We start from the raw sequence: 25,494 nt of genomic DNA on the forward strand, positions 1-25,494 counted from the left end.
TTTCACCACCTTCAACTACACGTCCTACCTTGTCTTGATGCGTGTGAATGCCTCTCAACCTAGCCTTCTTACCATTTTGTTTTTCTGTTCACCTGCCCTGCATGCCGCTCGAAGGACTCGCCATGTGATTTCCTCCTCCATCCGCCGCCCTTTCTCCCGCATGATAGTCTCAGGATAGGGTTCCACTGACTTTCGCATAATTGCACTTCATTAATTCTCTCCTACCGCCGACTGCTCTTGCCGCGAGTTTTCTCCAACCACCTCACCACTTGTCGACTGTCGTTGCCTTCTTCCCTCTGCCATTCTTGACACCTAGCCATCCTCTCTCACCTCTACCCGCTTGAGCGACTGCCCTTGCCCTGTACTGCCTGTTGCCCCACTGCCATTTTCTAACTCTCGTGGCCGCTAGCCAACCTCTTCTCCCTCTGCCCGCCGTGCCAATTGGCCATTTGATCCACCCTCGGCCCACCATGGCCGCTGACCATCCTATCCCTCCTCTAATCTGCAATGCCTGTCACACCCCGATCGGGGGAGAAATGATACTATTTTAACCAAAATCTTAATATCAATATTTGGATTTTTTCCCCTTACGTATAAAATTGAAATAAATTTTAAACCATGACTTTAGTCACAATATTAGTTTTATTTTATTTTATTTTTTGTAAGCTTGGCAAGACTACATTTTCATTATGCCCAATATATCACCTCGTTCGGTGTGGGGAATTGAACTAATGACTTCATATCAAAGAGTGCCTTAACAGAACACTCGGTCACGTCTATCCAAGACCCCATAGACATTTTTTAATTTATTTTAAGTAAAAAGTAATTTTCTATTAAAAAAGGTAGAAGAAAACATTATACAAAATGCTCAAAAGGGAAAAGTATGAGAATAATTGAGCAACGTAAACCCATATGGCAAAAGACTTAAACAAAACTATAAAACATAGTCAACTACAACATGACATTGAAACTACAAACATAAGAATCATTAGAAACTACATTATTATTAGCTTGCCCATGACATCATAACCATGGAAAATTTTAGGGGCGAATGTTCGCCCTTTGGGGAAATTAATGGGTTTTAAATTTTTAGTGGGTGAATATTTTGTATCATAGTACATTTTTACAAATCGCCTCAAATAGCCCACATTATTTTAAGGGAGAGGGTAAAAGGGTAAATTTAGGCCTTGAAATTAGGAGTTACAACCTTCCATTCACCCTAATCTTCAAGAATAGGTTTTATTTAAGTGAATCCTATGGGCCAAATACCATATTTATAAAAGCGGTATGGTAAATTAATAAAAATATAAATAAATGACAGGTATGGTAAATAAATAAAAATATTTTTTATATTTACTCCATAAGTCACCTTATAAACATGCAAGGGTGTAAACAAATAAAATTATAAATAAAGTGGAGGTACGGTAAATAAATAAAACCTCTTTTTATACTTACTCAAAATTTATGGTAAATAAATAAAAATATAAATAAACTAGACGTATGGTAAATAAATAAAACCTCTTTTTATATTTAGTCCATAACCCTCTTTTTTTATGAAGGCTCAAAAAAGAGGTTTTATTTAAGTGAATACTATGGGCCAAATACCATATTTGTAAAAGAGGTATGGTAAATTAATAAAAATATAAATAAACGAGAGGTATGGTAAACAAATAAAACGTTTTTTTATATTTACTCCATAAGTCACCTTATATTTACGAACACTCAAAAAAATGCATTATATTTAGGTGAAACCTATGGGAAAAATACTATGGGCCAAATACCATGGGCTAGATTATTATTAATACCATGCAAAAAAACATTATTATCAAATATCGTGATATGCAAACTAGCATAGAGTGAAAAAATATTTGTTCCCTCTCGGGTGGATCAAGAGTAAAAATGGATGTTCCAATTTAATGGATGTTGTAATTTAATGTATGTTAAACATTTTAACTTGGTTAAAATAAAAAATAAAATAAAAATCAATTATTTATCTTATTAATTTTTATAAATTACTAATAGTTATTTTAAAGCTCCAGGTTTATGATAACCCATGGTATTGACCCATGGTAATACCATGGTATTCATGTGAGCATAGACTATTTAAAGGGGAAATTCTATCATCTTAGATCCATCTTAATTCTGGTCTAGCAAGTGCTCAGAGGGATAAATAGATTTCATCCCCCTAAGAGTGGTAGATGTGGAGTTAAGATGGATATAGGTTGGTTGACTTAGGAAATTATATTGTAAAAACATCTTAAGGTGAATGGTTAAAGCTACATTTAGTCACTTCACAAAATTTAGTAAAAAATACCAATATCTCCATTAATATTGGTTTTTAACTTTTTCTGATTGAACAAAAAAAATTCAAAACAATGAAACCTTATCACTATTTCCGCATCACCCTCGCAGAAGATTTCTCATCATTTCTAAAACATTCTCAATATGATATCTTCATGAAAAAGTTTAGGTACTGATGTTGGATTAGTTGTTTGATAATAAGTTGGTTTGTACAACCTTTCATCTTATGTGCTATTCTTAGTTTGTCTTAATTATCAGTAGGGTTTGGAGCCACTACACCATATTTTCCTAAAAGGTGGAGATTGTTCACCAAAAAGGAAATTAATCTACATGTTACAAAACTATTAAAAAATGTGAGACGTATGAGGGTAGTGAATTATGCTAATAAACAATTTAGATTGGGAGATACGTAATTAAATTTTATTATTTAATTGAAGATTTCCAATTAAAATAATAATAAATCTACATTTATATATTCATATATTGATTGGAAGGATTCTCACAATGGTCACTTCTTTCAATTAGATCCCCTTCAAGCCCTTGGGATACCTAATACTTTCTTATATAATATAGTTGGGGCTTGCTACTTGTTGGTGTGTTGGGGTAAACAAACTTGATGTGTTTTTTTTTTATCTCACAGTTGGAGTCTATGGAATAAGAAAGAAATTTTTTAACTTGAAAAAAGTGGTGGCTTGACAAAAGTTGTAGAGAAAAGATTAATCTCTCCTACCTTGACAGAACTTTTTGTCAATATCAACACCCACAAGAACTTTGTTGTGGAATATTATCAAAACTAATAGAAGGATATGAAAGAGTGTGTTGTAAGAACCTTTACAAACACGACCACTGAAACTTGGAACATTGTTTGTAGGAAGAGAAATTTATGTTTCTTTTTCCAAACATGTATGTTAGTATATTACAGTTTAATGAATATGTTTTCTTATTATCATATATGGTTTCATACTTTAACAAAACATTCGCCAAGACTTCACAATGTTTTATTATTCAGTAAAATATTTGCCAAGATCTTACAAGATTTTATGATTCAGTGAAAGATTCTCCATCACTGTACAAGATAATATAATATGATTTTATAGTTCAGTGAAAGATTCTCCATCACTATACAAGATAATATAATCTGGTGAGAGATTCGCCAAAAAAATTATATATACATATTATATTATTGATAAAATCTCCTCCCATTTTTCCTATGTATCATGGGGATTAGCCCATTTATTATAAATATAAATTTAGGGTGGTTCTTAAAATTTTCCCTCATCATAATTTAGCTTGTTATAACACAACAAAATACTAGCCGAAGAATATCAAGGGCATGCAAACACTACCTTAATGCTAAATCATATGTTCTTCAACTTCGTCTTTGTCATCTTTGCATTTTCATCCCATGACGTGTAACAGCTAAGAAAATAGTGCTTTCACTTGGAAGGGATCATGGTTCTACTTGGAGAGATCCCTTGAAAAAGTTGCAAGGATTAACTTTAGGTATAATAATGGATTTGTCATGAGGCTCCTAAAACTATGTTACCAGATCTTTAGGGGACGACAAGAGATGGAACCACGGATCCCTGAATCCAAACCGAATACAGATTTGAATCCGCCTAGGGCAACAATTCTATGCATTTTATTCTTTTCGACAGCAGATCCGGTGGTTTTGGAGGTGGCTCTAGCCAAAAAACCCCATGATGCACGTGGATCCTCAGTTAACAGTTCAAATCACCCCAATTAATAGTTCGACTTCCTTATCGTGGCTTTGTTTAGCGCAAGATTTATGGAATTTTGGCAGTCGTTATTTGGTAGTTTCCAGATCCCACACATCTTCCTCCATTATAAAACTTGATAGTAATGATTTGTAAGTTGTTCAAGAGAGAAATGGGTCAAGAAATAGGCAATGAGAGTTAGCAAGTGCTCAATAGAGGATCAGAAGGGCGATAGTGCGATTATTTTGGGGTGTGTGCCATTGGTAAATCAAAACAAAATTGCTCAGCATTGGTAAGCGGTCAAAATCGTGGTTTTTTTCTCATGCTGGTTGAGGGTCGAAACTGTTAGTCAACATGTCACAGTCCGATTCACCGACTGTGTGAAGTCGTGGTCATGGGGAAGGTTACTAAAAATTTATAATTTTATTAAAAATGAAATTTAGTTATGTTTTTTTTTTTGTTTTTCTATGTGGTTTAGGGATCTCAAAGATCAATGATTACTAGGTCTATGAAATATTTGTATTAGGAAGATCTGCGCAAAGAGATCACTTCCTGTGGGCTCAACTATGAAGACTAACTCTGAGAGTGTCCGGAGAATTGAACTCGTGAACTCTTAATAGCAAAGGTGCATACAAAAACTTTCATAACCCCCTGGTCAAATGTTGTTTATTTTGTACAGAAATACATTACATGTGAAGGCAGGTTAAGAGTGGTTTTGGTGGGCATTGTCTTGGAGAAAACCCTAGATCGATGAGGCGAGGATTTGAAGCAATGTCGTCTGCCAAGAATTGGTGGTGCCATTCGTGCAGCATGGCAATTAGGGAACCCTACAACGCAAATAAGTCATTTTACCCTCACTGTTATGGTGGCTTCGTGGAAGAACTCGAGAATGGAAATCATGGTGCAAAAGAAGACAAAGCCATGGCCTAGATGATGCAATCCCTTGCTAGGTTTCCTTCACATCGACCCTTCATCCCCTTCTTTCTTCCCCATGACAACATTCACATCGATGAATTCCTCCCCATGGCCCGGAGGAGAATGATGCGACGAGAAGTGGGGAATTGTTTACTCGACCTTAGTTCAGAGTTGTTGTCATAAGAATTGGAGGAGAACAACCCGAGCAGAAGGGGCCCACCCTGATGTAGAAAGCATTGGTGGATGCTCTGTAGGAGGTGACGGAAATAAAGAGAAGTTAAGTGATTACTACCATACTTAACTTCTCAGGTTTCTTTTATTTTTCCAAATTTTCTTATGCATATAAGTAGAGAGGCTGCTCTTATTGAATGTGGATAGCTCATTTTTTGAAAAGTTGAAATAAAATTACGACGTAAGAAAACTTTATCTATATCTATATCTATAGCTATATATATATATATATATATATATATATATATATATAAAATAACAATTTAAAATCTTAGTTTTTATTCCAATTTTATTTCCCCCCCACACACACATATTAATTATAAAATGACAATTTAGAATTTTGTTTTGATAGTGATAATTTTATTAATTTATATTTGATTGTAATATTAGTGTGATAAACATGTAACCATCACAACATGAACTGAGTGAGGGGACAAATGTCAATAAAGATCCAATATTTCCTTCATGGAAATATGTGGAAATTCTTGGCAAAAGCTTTAGGAGTGGTTCGTACAAATGTAGATGTAGTGAATGCAACAACATTCGAAATGGCTCATACACTAGGGTGAAGGTACATCTCATTGGGCAAACTAAAACAAGCATGTTGGTATGCACTAGTCTAAATGGCCAACCCGGGGCAAGTTTGAGTCCTGCAAAACTTAAGTTTTATGCATCTTTGCAAGATGTCACTCATAGGAGATTCACTAAGGGAAAACTCCCTATGCAAGCCTCCACAACCAAGTCTCCATTGTCATCTTCACCAACTGTCACAATTAATAAAAGACCTACTCTAGGACCTCTTGAAGCAACAGTCAATAACCAAGGCAGAGAATTTGTGGATGAGCACGTTGCTCATTGCATCTATGCAAATGGGCTAACATTCAATTTGGCGTGTTATCCTTGTTGGAAAAAAATGATTAAAGTTGTTAATGAAGCGCCAAAAGGATACAAGAGCCTTAACTATGAAAAGGTATGCACCACTTTGTTAACATTAGAAAAATAATTTGTGGATAAACAATTACAATCAATCCATGATACATGGGCATAAATAGGGGTGTCTATCATTTCTGATGGATGGAGAGAGAAAATAAATCACCATTTAAATAATGTTATCGCAATATGCCCCCAAGGAGCAATGTTTTTGAAGGCCATTTATTGCAGTGGAGTGGAAAAAGATGCAACATTCATCTCCACAATTCTTAATGCAATAGAAAGTGTGGGGCAACAAAATGTTGTCTAAGTTACCACACATAATGCAAAGGTTTGTAGAGTTGCGAGCTTGATTGTGGAGGGTCAATATGATCACATCTTTTGGACTCCATGTGCAGTGTATCCATTGAACCTTATGCTTGCCAAGATTGGTGAGATTGAGTGGATGAATGAAATATATGTAGCATCAAGGGAGGTCTAAATATTTATCACCAACCATTCGATGTCCCAAGCCATATATCCTGATTTTGCAAAGTTGGAGCTACTAAAGGTACTCGATTTTTAATCAATGTTATGCATTATGAATTATTAATTTTAATGTTTAGTTTATTTTATTTTTGATTTGAGATTTGACTTCTCAAAGCAAATGTAGGTTGTTGAAACTTGTTTTTCTTCCCACACTTTAGTCATAAGGAGGCTTGTGGAGGTCAGACAAGCATTATAGGCAATGGTCATTGACCATCTTTGGGAATCATGAACGACTTCAACTTTTGATATAGGACCAAAAATAAAGTCTATAATTCTTTATGATGCATTGTGGGACAAGATCCAATACCTTTTGTAGTTCATAGAACCAATCCTAGCCATTATCAAGGCATTTGACACATATATGCTTGCCTAGGGGGAGTCTACGAAAACATAGATAATATGTTGGAGAGGATACAAGAAATTATCAAGGCAAATGAAAGTGACCCCTTTGAAGCACTTTACATTGAGGTGAAAGATATAGCTACAAAAGGTGGAACCAAATGACCACGTCGCTACACCTTTTAGCATATGCACTACACCCGAAATATTATCATTCCAAAATATTGACTTTACATGGTAGAACAACTCCAAACAAAGATTCTAAAGTGCTATAAGGATATAAGGCAAATTTGAGGAAAATATATAGGGAAGTGGGAATTGCAAAGGAAGTACATGAAGAATTTGAAACATTTATACAATACACTGGGAACTTTTTAGATCCACTAGCCATGGATGATCGAGGGCATATGGATCTGATTACTTAGAGGAGATTTCATGGTGGATTAAACACTTATCTCTCAACTCTAGCCACGAGGTTGTTATCATAGGTTTCCAACTCCTCATCAGGTGAGAAGAAATGGCGTATATATGGATTCATCCATTCGATGAAGCAAAACATACTCGAAGAAAAGAAGGCTAATGATATTGTATAAATTCATTCCAACCTCCGCCTTTTATAAATTTCTAGTCCAAAGTATAAGAAAGGTCCAAGTAGGATGTGGGATGTGGAACCTGTGATATCTGAACTCAACATGACATTAAATGCCATGAATCACCTTAATCTACTTGAGGATGCTACACAACCAATTCCTATTTCTGCCACAACTTTTGACATTCTTGGCGCACTATCGTCTATTCATGATGTAGAGTTGTAATATGCAGATGATGATGATGTAGACCCATTTCAAGATTTGTAGACAACCCTACTTAATATTATCATATTAATAGAGTGATCATTGATGAAACACTCATTTTTGAATGAGGCAAGATGCATCATTTTAATGTTCAGATTCGTCCGCATGGGGTAGCCCAAGTGGTAGTGGCCGTGGAAATGAAGTCTCACCGAACCGGAAGTCTTGGGTTCAAATATTGGGCTACCCTTCCCCCGTAGCGGGGTATGTAATGGACATGAAAATTGGAGAGTCCTACCAAGCTTACAAAAAAAATGTTCAGATTCATAACTTATCTATTGATATTAGTTCTATGTAGTGGTTCATGAATGGTTTTGATTTTGAATATCAAATATATTTTCTAAAATTTAAAAATAATATTATATATTTTTGTACTTGTCGTATCCTCACTATATCCGAATCTTGGCTTTTCAAAAATCCAACAAATCTATATTTGCATCTGGATCCATATCCGTATTTGTATGCTGGTAACTTAGCCTCAAATTCTTTTGTGCATCAAGACTAGAGTTCACGAAAGATATCATCTGCCACATCATGTCGAATTAAGTGATTTGGTAAAGGGTGCATCTACCTCTAGTGCTTTTAGGGTTATCTAGTGGAAAATGAGAGGGAGAGATGCATTCCAATGTCTTGCTTGCATATTCTATCTAGGCCTATTCATTTAACTTACCCACCTCCCTAGAGGATTTCTCTAAATGATTATAGTTGAAGGATTAAGGAATGTGCCTATTGCTTTGAAATAATGAGGAATATCTTTCACAAATGCCACCTCCTCAACGTCTTCATCAATACTTTCATCATTGTTTGGCACTAACTTGTAACTTTTCTTTTTCTAGGGTAATCCATAGGTTTGTGAACCTCATACCTTTCATCATGGAGTGTAGACACAAAATTCTCTTTTTTCTCCATTCCTTGAAGCTTTAGATCTACTAGATTAGGATTAGGATGCCCTCATCAATGGATGTAGGAGAATGAATCCAAATTTCAATAAGGGAGAAGCTCAAACCCATGACTAGGGTGAACTAAGCAACAATAATGATCCATTGATGGAGAGAAAAAGAAATGAACAACAAATACCCAACAAACTGAAAAGATGAAACTATAGCCCACATAACATAAATGTGTGCAAACATAGAAGAGCAACTTACCCAATGTCTATGTTGAGCCTGAATGCATAATGAAGGATCATTTAATCACAAGGGGCCTATTCAAACCATGATGAATATGGAGTTTACTATCCACCATGATGGTCTTTAAGTTTGTTTGAGATATGATTTCTTATGAGCTTGCCATTATGTTTTTACAATAGTGAAATGATCTATATTTGGAGAGTGTTAGAGTCATGAATGCTTATATTATTGAAAAGACAGCACATGTTTCTTCATTAGTGCATTGTGGCACCTACCTGATACTGCCATCATTGTCTGCTACCACCTTAAGCATGCCATTGATGTCAACCATTTTATTGCCATCTATCCCATCATGGAGAAATGTAGTTTGAATAAGAACTTCTCTCACATATTCAATATAAATGTGCAAGAGGTGGTTCAATACATTTTATTAGTGACAATTTTGGAAAAGTGAGAAATAATTCTATCTTGTAATTTCACTTAAAAACTAAATGAAAAGTGAAAGTCTAATGTCTTGAAGTCAACTTAGTTTAAATGAAATGTTTTAGAAGTTCTAGAACATTAGTGATTTAGATTAGGATTTAATCATAGATGTACATCTTATGATTGAGATAAGTGGCACCTAATATTGAGGAGATCAATTGCTAGGATTGAAGAGATTAATTATTTCCTCTCAAAATATTAAAAAGACACTATAAGAGAGGTCAAACTCATATAAGAATAAAGCAAAGAGAGCTAGAAGAAGGAAGAGAACATTAGGAGGAAGGGAGTAGATTTTTGAAGATACTAGTAGATTGTATAGGCCATATCATTGTTATAACCATCCTCTTTCAAATTTAGCCATACACCTTCGTATTTGGTTGTAAATTATGCCATTTAAGTGTTGAGAGGAAAGATAGCGATTTGGTATCTAAGAATGATAGAAATAGAGTAGTTCAAATTGTGATCAGTGTACTTCTCTTACATAGTGGTACACTTATATTTGAAGTGATTTTTATTGAATGTATAGTTATTGGTTCAAGTAAGTTCCAAAGGTTACCATATAAACTTTGATTAAAGGAATGAACAAGAAATTACTAGGGGAAATCCCTATGCATGCATGCATTTTATTTATTTCGTTGTTCATTTTTTTTAGCTATTAGCGATTTGACACATTGTTTAGAGATTTATTTTTTCACCATTAAAGAAATCCCATTTTGAGTTATTTAGTGATAGAGCCTTAGGGCAATCCTTGCATATGATTGAAAAATTTAAACATCAATCACTCAATCCTAGGCACAAGATATTGGTTGTTAAGGTTATGGTTTTAAACAAGTTGTGAATATAATATTGAAAAAAAATGTGCTTATGGGTAGCATTAATTTTGATTTTAAGATTTTAATTGTAATTATATGGATGTTATAACTATAACCTATTTAAATTATAATTCTAAATCTAAAAAAAGGTGTAACTAATAATATTACTTTTTTTATTTGAGAGTTGATTTAAAACATTTGTTAACAATATTATAACTCATAATTACAAAAGATTTTAATTTTAACTAGCATAGATCCATCTTAACTACGGATCTAACATGAGCCGAGAGAGATTAAACCTCTTGAGGTGCAAACTTTTGTAGAATGCAAAATACAATTTGGTTTTTTTTATTGTTTAAATTGTATATTTGAATGCTAAATATAGTATATATAAGACCAAATAATTTTTTTAAAAGGGATCAAACTTCTTTATGTGCAAACTTTTTTAGAGTGCAAAATACAATGTGTTGTTTTTCGTTGTTTAAATTGTATATTTGAATGCTAAATATAGTATATGTAGGACCAAATAAAAATTTTAACCATAATTTTTTTCTTGTTATATAAATATATATGAAGTTGATATCGACATAAATTAGTTAGCATAGATCTTCAAATAGTTTATTTAAATATCTTGTTGAAATATTTTTGAAAAGTATAAGGTTTAAACATCTAATTCACACCATTTTGTTTACTTCTAATTACTTTAGAGCATATATATATAGTCAACATTATTTTTCTATTTAGAACATAATTTTTAATTTTAATGGGCACAGATAAATAGACAACTTACACATTCCCTCATACTAAATTTGTAAAATAAATTTCTAGACTTAACAAGTAAGAAAATATCATTATTAATATATCATTATGAGTAGCATTACTTTTTAATTTGAAAATAAAAAAGAATAATGGAAAACTATCTCTAATTTTTTTTTTTTTTAAGGTTATCATGAAGTTGAATAACCTTCAAATAAAGTTAAATAAATCAAGACAAATTTCAACTGCCTCGAAATTATTATTTATTTTGACAATTTTTTTAATCATTATTATTTAAAAAAATTAATGATAAATTTATTTTATTTTACCTACATATATTTTTAAATAATTCCATAAAAATAAAAATATATGAGAAAGATCAACATCTTCGTATATCAAAATTCTTTCATAGTCAATGTCTTAGTTGAATAAGATGACTTTTCTCAAAATCTTACCGTATCAAAATTCTTTCACAGTTAATGTCTTAGTTGAATAAATGAATTTTTTTGGCTTTTTGAATAGATACCATATCAAAATTTTATCACAGTTAATGTCTTAGTTGAATAAATGAATTTTTTTGGTTTTTTAATAGATTTAATGATTATTTTTTTATGAATAAATGAATTTTTTTGATTTTTTAATAGATTTAATGATTTTTTTTTTATGAAATTATAATTTAAATTATATTTTTGAATTTAGAAATTTTGATTTTTTTTTTTTTTTAATATTTAAATTTTATTAACTCAATCCTTTAAAAATATATTTCTCCGCATCTTTTTGCATATTTTAATCAAAATCAACCAAAAAAGAGTGCAAAAGAAAAATATCCTCTTTGGATGACTATTAAATGAAGATCTTGATTAATAAACATCATTTAAAAATATATTTCTCCCCATCTTTTTGCATATTTTAATCAAAATCAACCAAAAAAGAGTTCAAAAGAAAAGTATCCTCTTTGGGACTATTAAATGAAGATCTTGATTAATGAACATCTCGAGGAGAAGGATGTGACTAATCTCCAAATCCTGTGTGAATTTCAAGTTCAACAAACATTTAATTTTTCAGTAAAACAATTCTCTTCGCTTCCTCCCCGTATGATGGTAAGACAGCCAAAAAGAAAACGCAAAAAAAGATCTGAAATCACTGCTTCTACAGTAGACATTGCCTCTCTTCACATCAGAAGTTACATGTAAAATTGAAATTTCAATGGATCCATAGCCTATATTAGTGACTTTCCATTCATATGTTAACAACTCTGAAGTTCTGAATCATAGTTCCTGTATGATCCGCAGAGGAGCCAATCCCTCTGTTCATATGCTAATAACTCTCTACCTTTAAATAATAATTCTTCTATGATACACAGGAGGTAATTTCCTAAGTGAAATACATCTAGAGGATGGGTACAACATGTGTATAAATCATTGATCTTTGGGGGTCAAATTAATTATGTGTATAGATAATTGATCTTTGAGGTCAAAGAAATCGAGGGTCAAAGAAATTCAGAAGATGCATACAATAGGTGTATAAATAATTGATATTTAAAGGTATGAGGGCAAGGGTAAAACTTGATAATGCATATATAATAAAAATATTATTGAATTTGTTTAAAATGTAGTTATTATTTTATTTCATATTTTTAGGATGAAGTTAATTGGGTAGAAGGGTGGAGTATTAAGAAATGTTATAATGTTTGTTTTGTTATTTAAAAAATAAAATAATAAAAATAAAGTATTGATCCATAGTATTCATGTGGAATATAGGTTAATTAAACTAAGAAAAGCTACTTTAGATTCATAACTTTCGATTTACCAAGTACAAAGAGGGATTAAATCTATTTTTACTCTGTAAAAAGTTTGCACCTCAAGAAATTTGATCCCTCTTAGTAGTTAAGATGGATCTAGGTTGATTGTAAAATTTTGATGTGTTTCAAGATTTCTAAAAATTCTTAGACGCGATAATATTTTTTTTTATGTGTAAAAATGCTAGGGCAGTTATATAACTTAAATAGTTGGTAAACGTTGAAAGGTATCAATCCAGAATAAACATCAAAACACTTACTTTATGATACATCTCATATTGTTAAAATTAAGAAATCATAAATACTAACTAAATTGTAACTTTATTTTAAAATATTATTATTATTAAAAAGAATATATATATATATATATAAGATTCTTAATCATGAAGATTTATCATTATATTGACATTTTACCACCTAACTCCAAGGGTCTCCAGAGGAATTGATCCGGTGAGGTACTTAACAATAACAACTGGGACTCCACCAATAGAGCTAACCCTTGGGGCTTTTAATCAATTTAATTAAAAATGTAAAAAGAACATAACTACTTTGAAAATAAATCTCAAGCATTGATTTGCATATACTAAAATAAATATTATAAAATATTCCAAGAAAAATAAATTCCTACCATCTATTTAATAATCAAATTAAAATTTGAAAATCTTATTTCAAAATAAACACACTTTATTAAGTAACAAATTTACTAACGAGTTGTCTTTAATGCGACTTTTTGGAAGCTTTTCCGGTGGGTTTTTCCGGTTTAATTTCTCTAAAATCCAGCTGGAATTTATTGAAATCACAAGTTTGATGGGTAACCCTACACAATCCAAGTGCCCTAGGGGTTTTTTAGAGTATTGAATCCATATAGAGAAACAAAAAAAACAAGTTAAAATAACACAAATCAAGATTTCCCCTGAATTTTTTCTGACAAAATCCGCACCAAAAATTCCAAAAAATCCATTTACTAATATATTAAGTTATCTCAATAATCAATATACCCCTTAACAATGATATCATTGTGAAAACATACCCCCTAAACGAAATATCTAAACGTTTAAAAATAAAGAATGGTATAAGACAATCGCATCACAATTAGATTGATACCAATTATGATAACTTGGTTGCCATTTTTATCTATTTTTAAATTAATCTATCTCAATAATCAGTATACCCCTTAACAAATATCATTGTGAAAACATACCACCCCTAAACGAAGTATCTAAACGTTTAAAAATAAAGAATGGTAGAAGACAATCGCATCACAATTAGATTGATACCAATTATGATAACTTGGTTGCCATTTTTATCTCTATTTTTAATGTTAGCTCTATAGCTCCATATTGAGAGCATGGCATGGGGAATAGAGTTAGTGGACAATTATAGTAATTTTATTTTATGTAGAATAAAAGATAAATAAAAAATATAATTAAGTTAATTGTATAGATTATTGTAGATTTATTTTAAATTTGGATTTACCAAGTGTTAAGGATTAATTGAGATAAGATGGATTTAAGTTGGTATTTTTTCATTTTTTAATGGATTTTTTTCGCGCTTTCGCTGCATTGGTTTGTCAAAAATTGAAGCCAAAATTTAAATTATTATGTTTACATTACAACATCTCTTCAACACTACATTGGAAAGCACCTTTAAGCCCAAAAATTGTAAAGATAAATATTTAGTTTTTTATTATTATATATATTCATTAATTTTTATTAATACATAATAGATCGTATTTATATAAGTAGAATATGCTTTTAAAATTTTGAAATGATCATAAATGATTAGAAATTGAAAATATATAAATAGCTTTTTAGAGGTAAGAAAAAAGATGGTTATTATTGCTGGTTGTTTTTTTTAAATAGAAACCATATTATTATAATGGTTTTAGGTCTCAATTTACTTGAGGTTTGGGCAATTTAACAAACAAATAAGTAGAGTAATTGGCTTTATGGCAAGGTCTTGAAATAACAAAGATAGAGAATTCACAATCTCTTGGCCATTGGTGATCCAATGTTTGTGATCAGGCAGGTAAAACGAGCAAGAGGACTCTACCCAAAACCCCCTAGTATGTACCGCAAAGAATAATGTTCCAAATTAGGCAATTTGAGGAGATTAAATTCTACAATATATATTGACATTTGAACAAACTGGCCGATGCATTAGCAAATAAAGGAGCAACTTTGGACCCAAGAAGAATAGAGAAAGACCATGGCCCTATATTTCATTCACCATTGCCCTGAATGGGAGGAACAAATATCCTGTTGACAAGACATTAAAAGCACTGAGAATGTTGTTATTTTTTTTTCACTGCAAAACAAAATGATGTTATGTCACTGGAGAGCTAGACCATTAACCAATTTATGATGCACAAGGCCTTGCTTGTGTGAAAATCTTTAGTAGATTGATCAAGATGATGCCATGGATTTGGAGGAGGCGGGAGTTAATGCTAATGGCAGTCGTTATAAAAAGGAGCGGGGGATTCACAACCAGGAAGGGAGAGGAGTGGATTATGGCTTGCAACTAATTGGCAAAGTGGTGCGCCTCTGGCAAGAAATCTAGATTTGCAAACACAATTTGAATCTGGCATGTGCTATAATGGCAGAAAGCTACCACAAATCACTGGAGGAGGCCTATAATAACATTAATTGTTTGTTGGAGAGGTTGGAAGAATTGATTGAGAATATGCTAGAAGCCATGAAGCAACATAATGTACTATAGGAATGAGAGAAAAAGGTCCACTCAACATCTTTGGACAAGAAGTATGAGTTCCTACTTGTCATGGAGCATGATTTGGCTGACATAGGAAAGGAGAATGGGTAAACTGGAAGAGGAAAATTGGAGGGAGAGCATTGTTATATTGGGAAAGATGGAATGTGACATGGGACCTTTGAGCAAGTGGGTTTGGTGTGAACAGGAGGAATTGTAGGTAAATAAGGATGGGTCCAAGGTGTTGGAAGTAGTGGTAGGAATTGGAGCCTCAACTCAGGGATAACGTCGTCTTGTCTCTCTCATCCTGTGAATGTGTTGTAGATTTGAATTGCTCTTAGGAGGTTTTTTGTGGGGTTTATAATAGAAGTATGTTTAGAATAATGGATCAAAGTTTAGTTAGAAGCAGGAAGCGTGTGTTATGGACATGTTTCATCGGTCAAATTTCAAAACAATAGCAATGTTGTAAAGACTCTGGGTTTGATTTTAGTTTTGTTTTTAATACAAATTATTTATTAGTTTTTTTGAAAAATAAACTAAACAACATTAAATAAACATATATAATGTTTGCAAGTTTGAAAGGTTCCATGTAGATCCAAAACAAAGCATAAAATTTATATATATTTTGAAAATTTCCAATTTTTGTTGTTGCAATATATTCTATCAAAGATACTTTTTTTCCCTACGAATGCTATGATACGGGTCTAATAACACCCGCCCAGTCGACTCTACCACTAGGATATGGACCCAAAGAGCATCAAAGATACTTAAAATATTGATAGTCTTAAAAAACATAAACTAGTAAAAATATGGCATCTTGGGGCCATTTTTAGGTCTATGTTAGAAGACATTGGTTCTTGTTCTATGATACCCATATCTTCAATGAGTTGGTGCATTGTATGCTCCTCCCCTTTTTCCTATTGATTAGACAATCACTCATTAAACACCTTAAACTGAGCATCTTTATGCAAATTCTTGATTGGGTTCATTATCATATTGCATCCTACCTCTCAAATGGAAATTTGGTGCTTAACATGAACTAGGGTAGTCATAATAGTTGCAATTTTTAGAGATACATTGTTGTCCATAATTATGAAATTTAAAAGTGAGAAAGAAGATGGATGTTTTATTTCTTTGAATCATTTCTTCGTGTTTCTTGAGAATCCTCTTAAGTTCTTGCAAATCATGATCATACATGGTGTAGAGACCAAACCCAAAAGAATGAAAACAAATCTCAATATTTGCAATTTGATAAGCCCACAATCTTAAACCTAAAGTACTTATGAAAGTTGACACACAACTCAAAGAAAATCCCTTAGTGCCCATACAAATGTTGTTAATAATAACAACACCCACAACTAGACAACCACATATGAAATGCAGCTAGATTCTGAAGCTTAGGACTTAAGAATTGAGAACCTAATGCACATTTCCCAAAATCGATAATAACAATTCCACACCAACCAAGAAAAAAATTGTTACTATTAAAAAAATTTACTTAGTAGAAACCATAACTAAACTTAACAAACATAGAGCAAGCATAGATAAAATAAGACTTATCACCAACATGAAAACCAAAGTGATTTCCAAGTAAGGCCAACCAAATAAAAATTCCTACAATCATTCAACCATGTAGATGGTCGACACTCCAATATCCCATATTTTCTAGGGTAAATTAAATCTTTGGATTCAAATTTTTACATCCTTGAGAACTTAAACATGTGTGCGGGAGCCTTAGGTCACATTGAGTTTACCATCTTCCCTTGAGGGATGGATTGGTGCATGAGAGACGTGTAGCATAGTAAATCCATGGTACTTTTAATTAGTTACTAAGGGGCGATTAAGGCATGACTTCCATGGTTAATTGACCATTAACCCAAAGCTCCCCTAATTTTAACCTTATTGCCTCATTGTCTAACAAATCAACTTAATACTTATATCCATATAAGACTTGGTGGAAGGAGTTTTTTTGGATTCATCTAAACTCATGTTAAGCTTTAACCAATATAGAGGAATGTTTGTAATCAACTAGAAGGAATGATTTTTTCATTAACTTGATAATTATGTCGGAGTCTTCCACTATTGTTAAAGATTGGATTTATAACATCCCTAGCACTTAATCCTATTGATATTAGAATTATACTTAATTATTTTATTGATCCCTACATGAGCATGTAAATGTAAGTGGGAAAAAGACCCGGGACAAATGTAGTTATAATTTAAATACTAGTTGATGAAGCAGGTAAGCCTTGATACAATATGGACCATGTGAAGCCATGAGGTGAGGGAGGCCAGGAAAATGGAATTGGAGGTTAGTAGTTTCCGATGGATTATTTTCAATTTTTCCTAGGAAAATTTTTAATGGGAATGTGCAACAATAAGTGACAACAATTATGAGAGGAGTGGACAATAGTACTAGGACTACTCAAGAGGTATGGAAAACATACCACTAGAATACATCACTAGAAGTTATGATCTGACCAAGCATGGACATGCCTGACATGTAATCCCTTTAAGCGAAGCAACTAAGGAAGTTGAATGTGGAAGACAAGAAGAGAAAATGAAACAAAAAAGAGGGGACGAGTGCTAGTAGAGGAACAAATGCACAAGGACGAGGAATAATGGAGTGCAAGAGGAGGATATCATAACTTAGGGGTATAGAGAAAACTAGAGATGAAAGGAGGGATCTTGTGTGAAGGAGAAGGGAACCTCATGTATGATTGAGTTTTCTTGATTTTGGTGAGAAAGGTTACGGGGTAAGTCTTAACCTGAGCTAAAGGAACGAATGAATTGTTGATAATTATATGTGTTATGCACAGAGACACTAGAGGAAGGCACCAAGGGACTCATGGCTGAGTGAAGGGATCGCCTTGTGTGTGTAAGTTATATTGTGATTTCATTGGGAATGAGGTTAGGCCCTAGCTCTATAGGCTAAAAAACTCTAAACTAACTGTAGAAATTCCTTGTAGATTCAATCTGCTTATGTATTTTGATAAAACAAAAGACTTGAATATACTCTACTCATTAGCAGAAATAATTAAATGATTGAGAAATCACAACATAAACATGAGACAAGATTCAATCACATATGTTGAGAGATTTATCTAAGGGGAAAACAACTGCTCAAAACCCCTTCTTATATGTATTGCATTAGTCAAAAAATGGAGAAGAAATACAATGCTTGCTCAAGCTCCAGCAACCTTTGCACAAGTATAATCTATCTCACTGCTTCTAGACAAGCTCTGGTCAATACTTAACCAAATAAAAGCCTTCCCAATTACCTATTTCCTTACGTTGTTCCTCAAGGAATTAGCCCCCTATTAATTAAGAAATTCCCAATTAGAATTGTGCAATCTGTGTAGGCCCTTTATTTGACTGCATGCACCACCTATACAACTTCGATAATTATACAACCGATAGTACAATACCCTTGAACTCAAATCTCAACTGGGTAACTCCAATTTCATGCATGCATGAGTTAATTAAGGTTGATTGATTAGTTAACTAGTTGAACATTGAAGTTGCACCCCACTGCTAGACCTCCCACTAGTTCCTCCAATAGTTGGAATTAGTTTAATTAACATTAACTCAATTTAACTGAATTAAATTGTTACAACTGAAATTAACTCAACTTAGGCTCCTAAAATTTAGGAATCAATGTACACAACTCAAGTTAAGCCCTCAAATCAAATTAACTAAGCTAACTGAGTGATAACAACTCAGTTAACTCATTCAAGTTGTCTTGTGATGTGGAATTTCGATTTTCTCCTAATTTAATTTAAGGGAAAATTAAATTAGGAATTTCTTACTGCATTTTCAACACTAACCTCTGATTGGGATGTAGAGTCAAGTGCTATGAAATTCAAGCTATGCAAATAAAATTAAAATGTGAGAACGCTTGAATTTCTTCCTCTTGATATTTTATTGAGAATGAAAAGTATTGAAATGTACAAAATTATAAAGGCGTAAAAGTGCTTGCATAAGCAATATTAAAAGGGATAATGATCTCGATATGCCTAATATTGAAATCACTTGTATGCATAGGAATGCAAGGGGGAGGGACTATTGGCACATTATAAGAAGAAGTCTAGTTGTTATGACCTTCTTCTAAAGGAGATTGAAGGGTGAAGTACCTTTAGCTTGAGAATGTTCAATATTGTTTATATATGTTAAGTTGTTGTTGAATGTTTGTACATGTTTATAGATTTAATTTGGTTGCTAATTAGAAGTGCCAAAGAACATGTGTGGAATTAATTTGACTAAAAGTTGGTGTATGAACGACATTGTGCGTCAAGAAAGGATGGAGATTGCTCTCAGGAAATTGAAATTAAAATTTCCCTTATTAGAAATGCAACTGAAGGCAAGGAAGTGCTTCCAATCATCAAAAGAGACTTGAAGAATTTTGGGTTGAATATGAATAGTATTGACAACCATGAAAGTATGGAAATCAACCATACTACAATAATTAGTAAATTGAAGGAATGGGTAAGAATTCCTTTAGGATTAAGTTGCATCTTTAATGATATGAATAAATTCAAATGAGTTATGAAAGCCAAAGAAGGGTATGGTTAAGGCAGAGAGCTTCCATCACATAAGATTTGATAAAAATCTTAGACATCTACACTCACCAATCAAGGAAAGATGGAAAATAGTTAGATAGGTGAGTAGTACACTCACCAATCAAGGAAAGCAATGATGGATTATGTAGTGAAAAATGTGGGCTTGTGAAAACTGTCAAGATTGTGAGGCTGTAAATGTGACTCTAAAAAGGGGATGGTTGAGAACCCATTGAGTCACAGTAGCTCAAGTGGGATTGTGATTTAACCTTCTTTGACTAGGGAGATAAGTGAAGAATCCTTCAACCTGGTCAAGTGGCTGAAAGTAGCTTTGAAATTTTGGTTTGACTAAGGCACACAAATCACTAGAAGAAGAAGAGGCATTGAGGGATTATGAGATCAATATGTTTATTTTCTAGTGCAATAAAGACTAGTGCGATTTTTCAAACTGATAACTACTTCCGATGATACAATTAGACTTCTTTAGAGGATTCCAATCATTAAGTAGTTACACATGAAAAATTTCGACCATTAACTTATTCAATAGAGCAATACAGATCACAATATACAATGAGATAAGAGACTCCAAAGTTTTGGTCAATGACAAGGGAAAAACCTAGTGATATTTCCTTATGAGAGAGAGTTAAATTCATCAAAATGTACATCAGAATATTCTAGTCAAAATGCCAATCTCCGACCTCAATTAATGCCAAGTAAATCGGTCAAATTAGAGAGAAAATTCAATGCACTATCCAAGTGAAAGTCTGCAAGAAAGGGTTGAATTTGAGTATGAGGTAGCTGGTCAAAGGGCCAAAATTCAATGTACAATATACATAGAAAAGTTCAGTCAAAGTGTGACAATTGACTTGTGGTTAACTCTCGATCAACGAACCAAAATAGGAGAAAAAACTTTGGTCAACCATTGTCAACGAATCATAGAAAATTCAACCTTCAAACCTTAATCAAAACTCGGTCAAATTAGAGAGAAAATAATCAAGTCAACACTAGTCAAATAGAGGCCAAACTTCGGTCAACACAAAAATTCTTCTTCTTCTTCTCCTCCTTGCATGTGTGAACATGTCTTCTTATTTTAGATCGAATGGATGAGTGAGATGAGATGCCAAATGAGGTCAAAAAATTCCCAATATATATGTATGCTAGGATGTGGGTTTTGACCATATGATCAAACCCCTTCATGTGGTGGGGCTGAATTGTGCAAATTAGGTTGACTTGGTCAACATAAACTACATATATTCTTCTTCTTTTTTTCCAATTAAAATATTGACCGAAGCAACCCATTTCAACACAATGAAGGAATCCCTTTTGTGCTATGCCGACCTTGAGTGGCCATGTTAAATTGTGTTAATAGACCCTTATGTGAAGGAGAGTGTGATAATGAAACTTTGGACCTTGAGTTAATCTGAACTATTGGCATTAAAATTTGAGTGTCATAGGTTTTATGGAATCACTACAACATTATATTGAAATGAATTTCACAGTATTACGAATTTCCCTTTTTATTTTCTTAGTATGCATGAACATGAATTAATGACTTATAATGTCATGGTTTTGAAACCAATTCAATACTTGTTGTAAATGATAATTTGAAAGGATGTTATGCTAGAGAAAATATCATTGTTTGGGTAAGTGAAAATGCAGATTGCAAAAAAATTCCTTGGGTATGGCATGGACTTTGAGTTGATGTAAATATCTAGGGAGGATAGATAATGGTTGCAAATCATAGTAGCTTAGCAGAAGACTTGAGATTATTCTATGTAATGCCTCCTTAGAGGGATACAATAAATTATTTGGTTGGAACAAGTAAAGGTTGAGAAATAGAGAGCCTAGGAACAAGGTCATTAAAGTGATATTGGACCCGACACAAGAGGAATCCTGGTCTGGTAGATCACCCGAGGAAGGGGATTACATGGACACTAAAATAGGTATGTCTGATGTAAATAGTATGTTGAACTACCCGTGGAAGCTTGATTAAGTGAAGAATGACCATGCAGATAGGTATTATGGTTAAGTAAATATTTTTATCCATATTTGTGAAAATTCAAGCAAATGCTTATGCTTAGAAAAACATTTTTATACCCATGTTCGCTAAAAAGTGTTGTAGGAATGTCAAAGGTTTGAAAGTGACCCAACTATGAATAAAATATCACTATTTAGACATTGGAATGGATAAATAACATTAAGAATGATGTTAATACGAAGGAGTAAGGATGTCGGTGAAAATAGAAGGTCGTGGTCCATAAACTACTAAAATGAACAAAAACCACTCGAAATAGTCCAATGTTATTTAAAATGACACTTCAAAGGGTGTGAATACTGAGGACGCTGTTCTTTTAAAGTGAAGGGGATTGTAGCATCCCCAAAACTTAATTTTGTAGATACTATAGTTATACTTAATTATGTTATTGATCACTATATGGTCATGTAAATGCAAGTGGGCAAAATACCTAGACTAATGGTACTTATAATTTAAATACTAGTTGATGGAATGGTGAAGCCTTAATATGTTACAGAGCAAGTGAAGCCATGAGGTGAGGGAAGCCAACAAAAGGGAATTGAAGGTTAATAATTTTCAATGGATTATTGTTTGAGCCAAATTTTATAAGGACCAAGATTGTCAAGTTTCACAAGAAAATATTTTATTGAAAGGCACAACAATAAATTCCAACAGTTATGGGAAGAGTGGGTAGTAGTACTAGGAATTCTCAAGAGGTATGGACAACAAACTGATGAGATTTTTAATTACCTTCTAATTGCTCATAAAGACAACCAAAAGACTATGCATTTAATTTTCAACCCGGGGCTCATATGGAACTTGCAAGTTATCGTGCATTGTATATGCAAACTACACTCTCTAGTTCCACTAGTTTGTTTTACTGTTGCATCATGAGGAACATTATACAACATAGTATGATGAAGATATATAATTTCTTCCATGCTCGACCTCAATTTGACATGTGTCCCTTTTAAAATAAAAATAAAGTGTTCTTTAAATAAAAAAACAATGTCAGCTATAATAGAGTTTTAATTAAAATCATTATAAAACAACAACAATCCCACTCTTTCTCACTCTCCTTCCTCAATTTTATTTGGTCATTATTAATCAAAATCATTATACAACAACAATAATTCCACTCTTTCCGACTTGCTCGATCCATGGTTAATATTATAGCCCAGTATGAAGTAGATGTGGTAAAAATATTTCTCTCCCACTCTCAATCATAAATAACATATTTTCCTGCGCATGTAAAATAACAATATTATATCACATTTAAGAGAGTTAAAGTAATTAAAAGTAAAAACAAAAAATATTGTTTTTTCACTTTTGAGTGTGAGGAAGATGTATAATTTTTATACTTTAAAAAAATATCTCAATAGAGGACTTAAGTAAAGTATTGAAAGGTCCATGTTAACTAATATATTTCAATCTCAACTTTACATATATGTATATATAAAGATAATGTAAAAAGACAAATTAGTACCCCCCATGGAGGGTGCTTTAACGTGGGCCCTCCCCTCCTTCCCTAATATCACGATCACTCATAAAATCAGACGCCACAACATGCAAACCACCTGGAAAGAAGCTGGCTCATGGGCCGCCTTGAAGGCTCGCTAAGATATGAAATTCAGGCTTTAGCATCATATAGAGTACCATGTAGGAAGCATGTCACATAAGTCAGCTTCATGGTGGATGGTGAAGGAATCAAATATTTATAACAGAATGATGCATTTCACTTACAACTGAAACACTTCAAGTCAATCTTCCTAGGAAGTGGTGATCATGGGAGTCCTTTGCTACAAGATAGATAACATGTTGCACAATCAAAGTAACACGTTACATTCCCATATAATGACTAGTGTGCTCAAATTATTAGATATGAAAACACCCTTGGTATTGGAAATATTGAGTGAACCAAGGAACGTCTGTATCTATATCAAGAACGTGAATTACCTGAGAGTTGTTTGCCTTCTTGTTGGCAAATTATGTTCTATGTTCTTAACTATTCTTGTTTCTGACTTGGTTATAAGATCCTTAGCATTTTGGGTAAGCCTATTCTCAATCCAATTTCGCTTCCTTTGCATTTACTTATGTCTGGTTGGGCCATTCTTTGGTTTCTATGGTATGTGGATTTATATTTCTTTAGAAAAAAATTCAATTCATATTGGCCTCCTCGTCATCCATTGTCCTCTGTAATGCCCCCCTCATATCTCACTCCTAGCCCTCTCAATTTCCCTCCGTGAACTCTTGCATTAACTTCCAACATCCTCTAATTTGCCTCCTCCCATGCTAGCCTCTCTCTTACTCTTCCACCTCTACTTATCTATCTTGAATTACCAAATTATTAGACTGACATCTCTCCCTTCCTCAATCATTCCCCTCATCGTCAATCTTGAACCTCAAAACTATTGAAATATGTAACTAAGTTCGGTCTTCATAATGGCATATGTAATCATGATTTATGTATTTGATGTAAAGAAATAAATTTATTATTTTCATTCTTGAAGTATAGGTTTCATGCTCAAGGAAAATATATTATTAGGTCAAGCACCCATTGAGTGCTTCTAGAGCTTGTCATTAAGTCGACAAAGTCAATTGATTCATTGTCATTTATGGAAAACCCTTTTGGGCATGTTGTATATAGTAAGGAAAATTTAATTGAGTCAAAATTAGAGTCAAAGATCCTCCAAGACCTTGTCATAGTACTACACCAAGTCTACCTTCATAGGATGACAAGTCGACCTACCAAGAGGAACAAGTCGGCATATTAGGACACTCCAAGAAGCTTATAAAAAAGAAGCACTCAACCTCATTCAAAGGATATCTATCCAGTACACAAGAAGTTTTGTCAACAAGATAAAAATACCAAAAGAAGAGTGAGAAAGAGGAGGAGAAACATGTAGAATAAAAATGGAATTTTGATCTATTTTGGGTTACATCTCTTCACACTTGCGAGATCTAGGGCATCAACTTGTTGTAGTAAGGACGAGTTGTAGAAGAAGATGATTTTTTGTGACAAGAAGTCAAGTTTGCAAGACTGAGTAATCAAATAAGAGAAGGTTTCCCTAGTGAAGAAGAAAAGATGCTTAAGTAACCATAATTCCCTCACACATGCCACCTAGGGTTTCTGCAGCAAGGGTCGAAAGTTACGTGCCAAAAAATTGCAGTCAAAAGTTGTAGGTCTGAAATCTTGGTCAAGGGAGATGTTGTTATTGCCTTTGACTTCATGAGAAATAAGTTATTCAAGGATGAGTTTGACTTGGTCTTGGAGGGGTCTTGGTCAAGAGTCACAGGTCTTGGAATTTGTCATTTAAAGTTCTATAAGAAGATAAAAGTTCTTGTGGGTTTTCCTCTCAAAAGGATAGGTTTTGGCCCTGGCCGATAGCCTATATCTTGTGTCCTCTTGTGTTATTGTTCTTCATT

The 25,494-nt window shown here is 33.1% G+C and overlaps 1 protein-coding gene across 1 annotated transcript in view; it reads right to left on the reverse strand.

Moving 5' to 3' along the window:
* Nucleotides 1-262: 262 nt before the first annotated feature.
* The window catches only part of LOC149204918 (cullin-1-like), a 41,930-nt gene continuing 16,698 nt past the window's right edge, over nucleotides 263-25,494 (reverse strand). Inside the window, exon 4 of the mRNA XM_089397245.1 lies at nucleotides 263-511. Within this exon, the coding sequence (XP_089253371.1) occupies nucleotides 263-511 (249 nt within the window). The remainder of the gene's footprint in view (nucleotides 512-25,494) is intronic.

This window comes from Pinus tabuliformis, chromosome 1_2 (genome assembly GCF_031772625.1).
Source record: "Pinus tabuliformis cultivar Carrire ecotype Pingquan chromosome 1_2, CPIR1, whole genome shotgun sequence".
NCBI lineage: Eukaryota > Viridiplantae > Streptophyta > Pinopsida > Pinales > Pinaceae > Pinus > Pinus tabuliformis.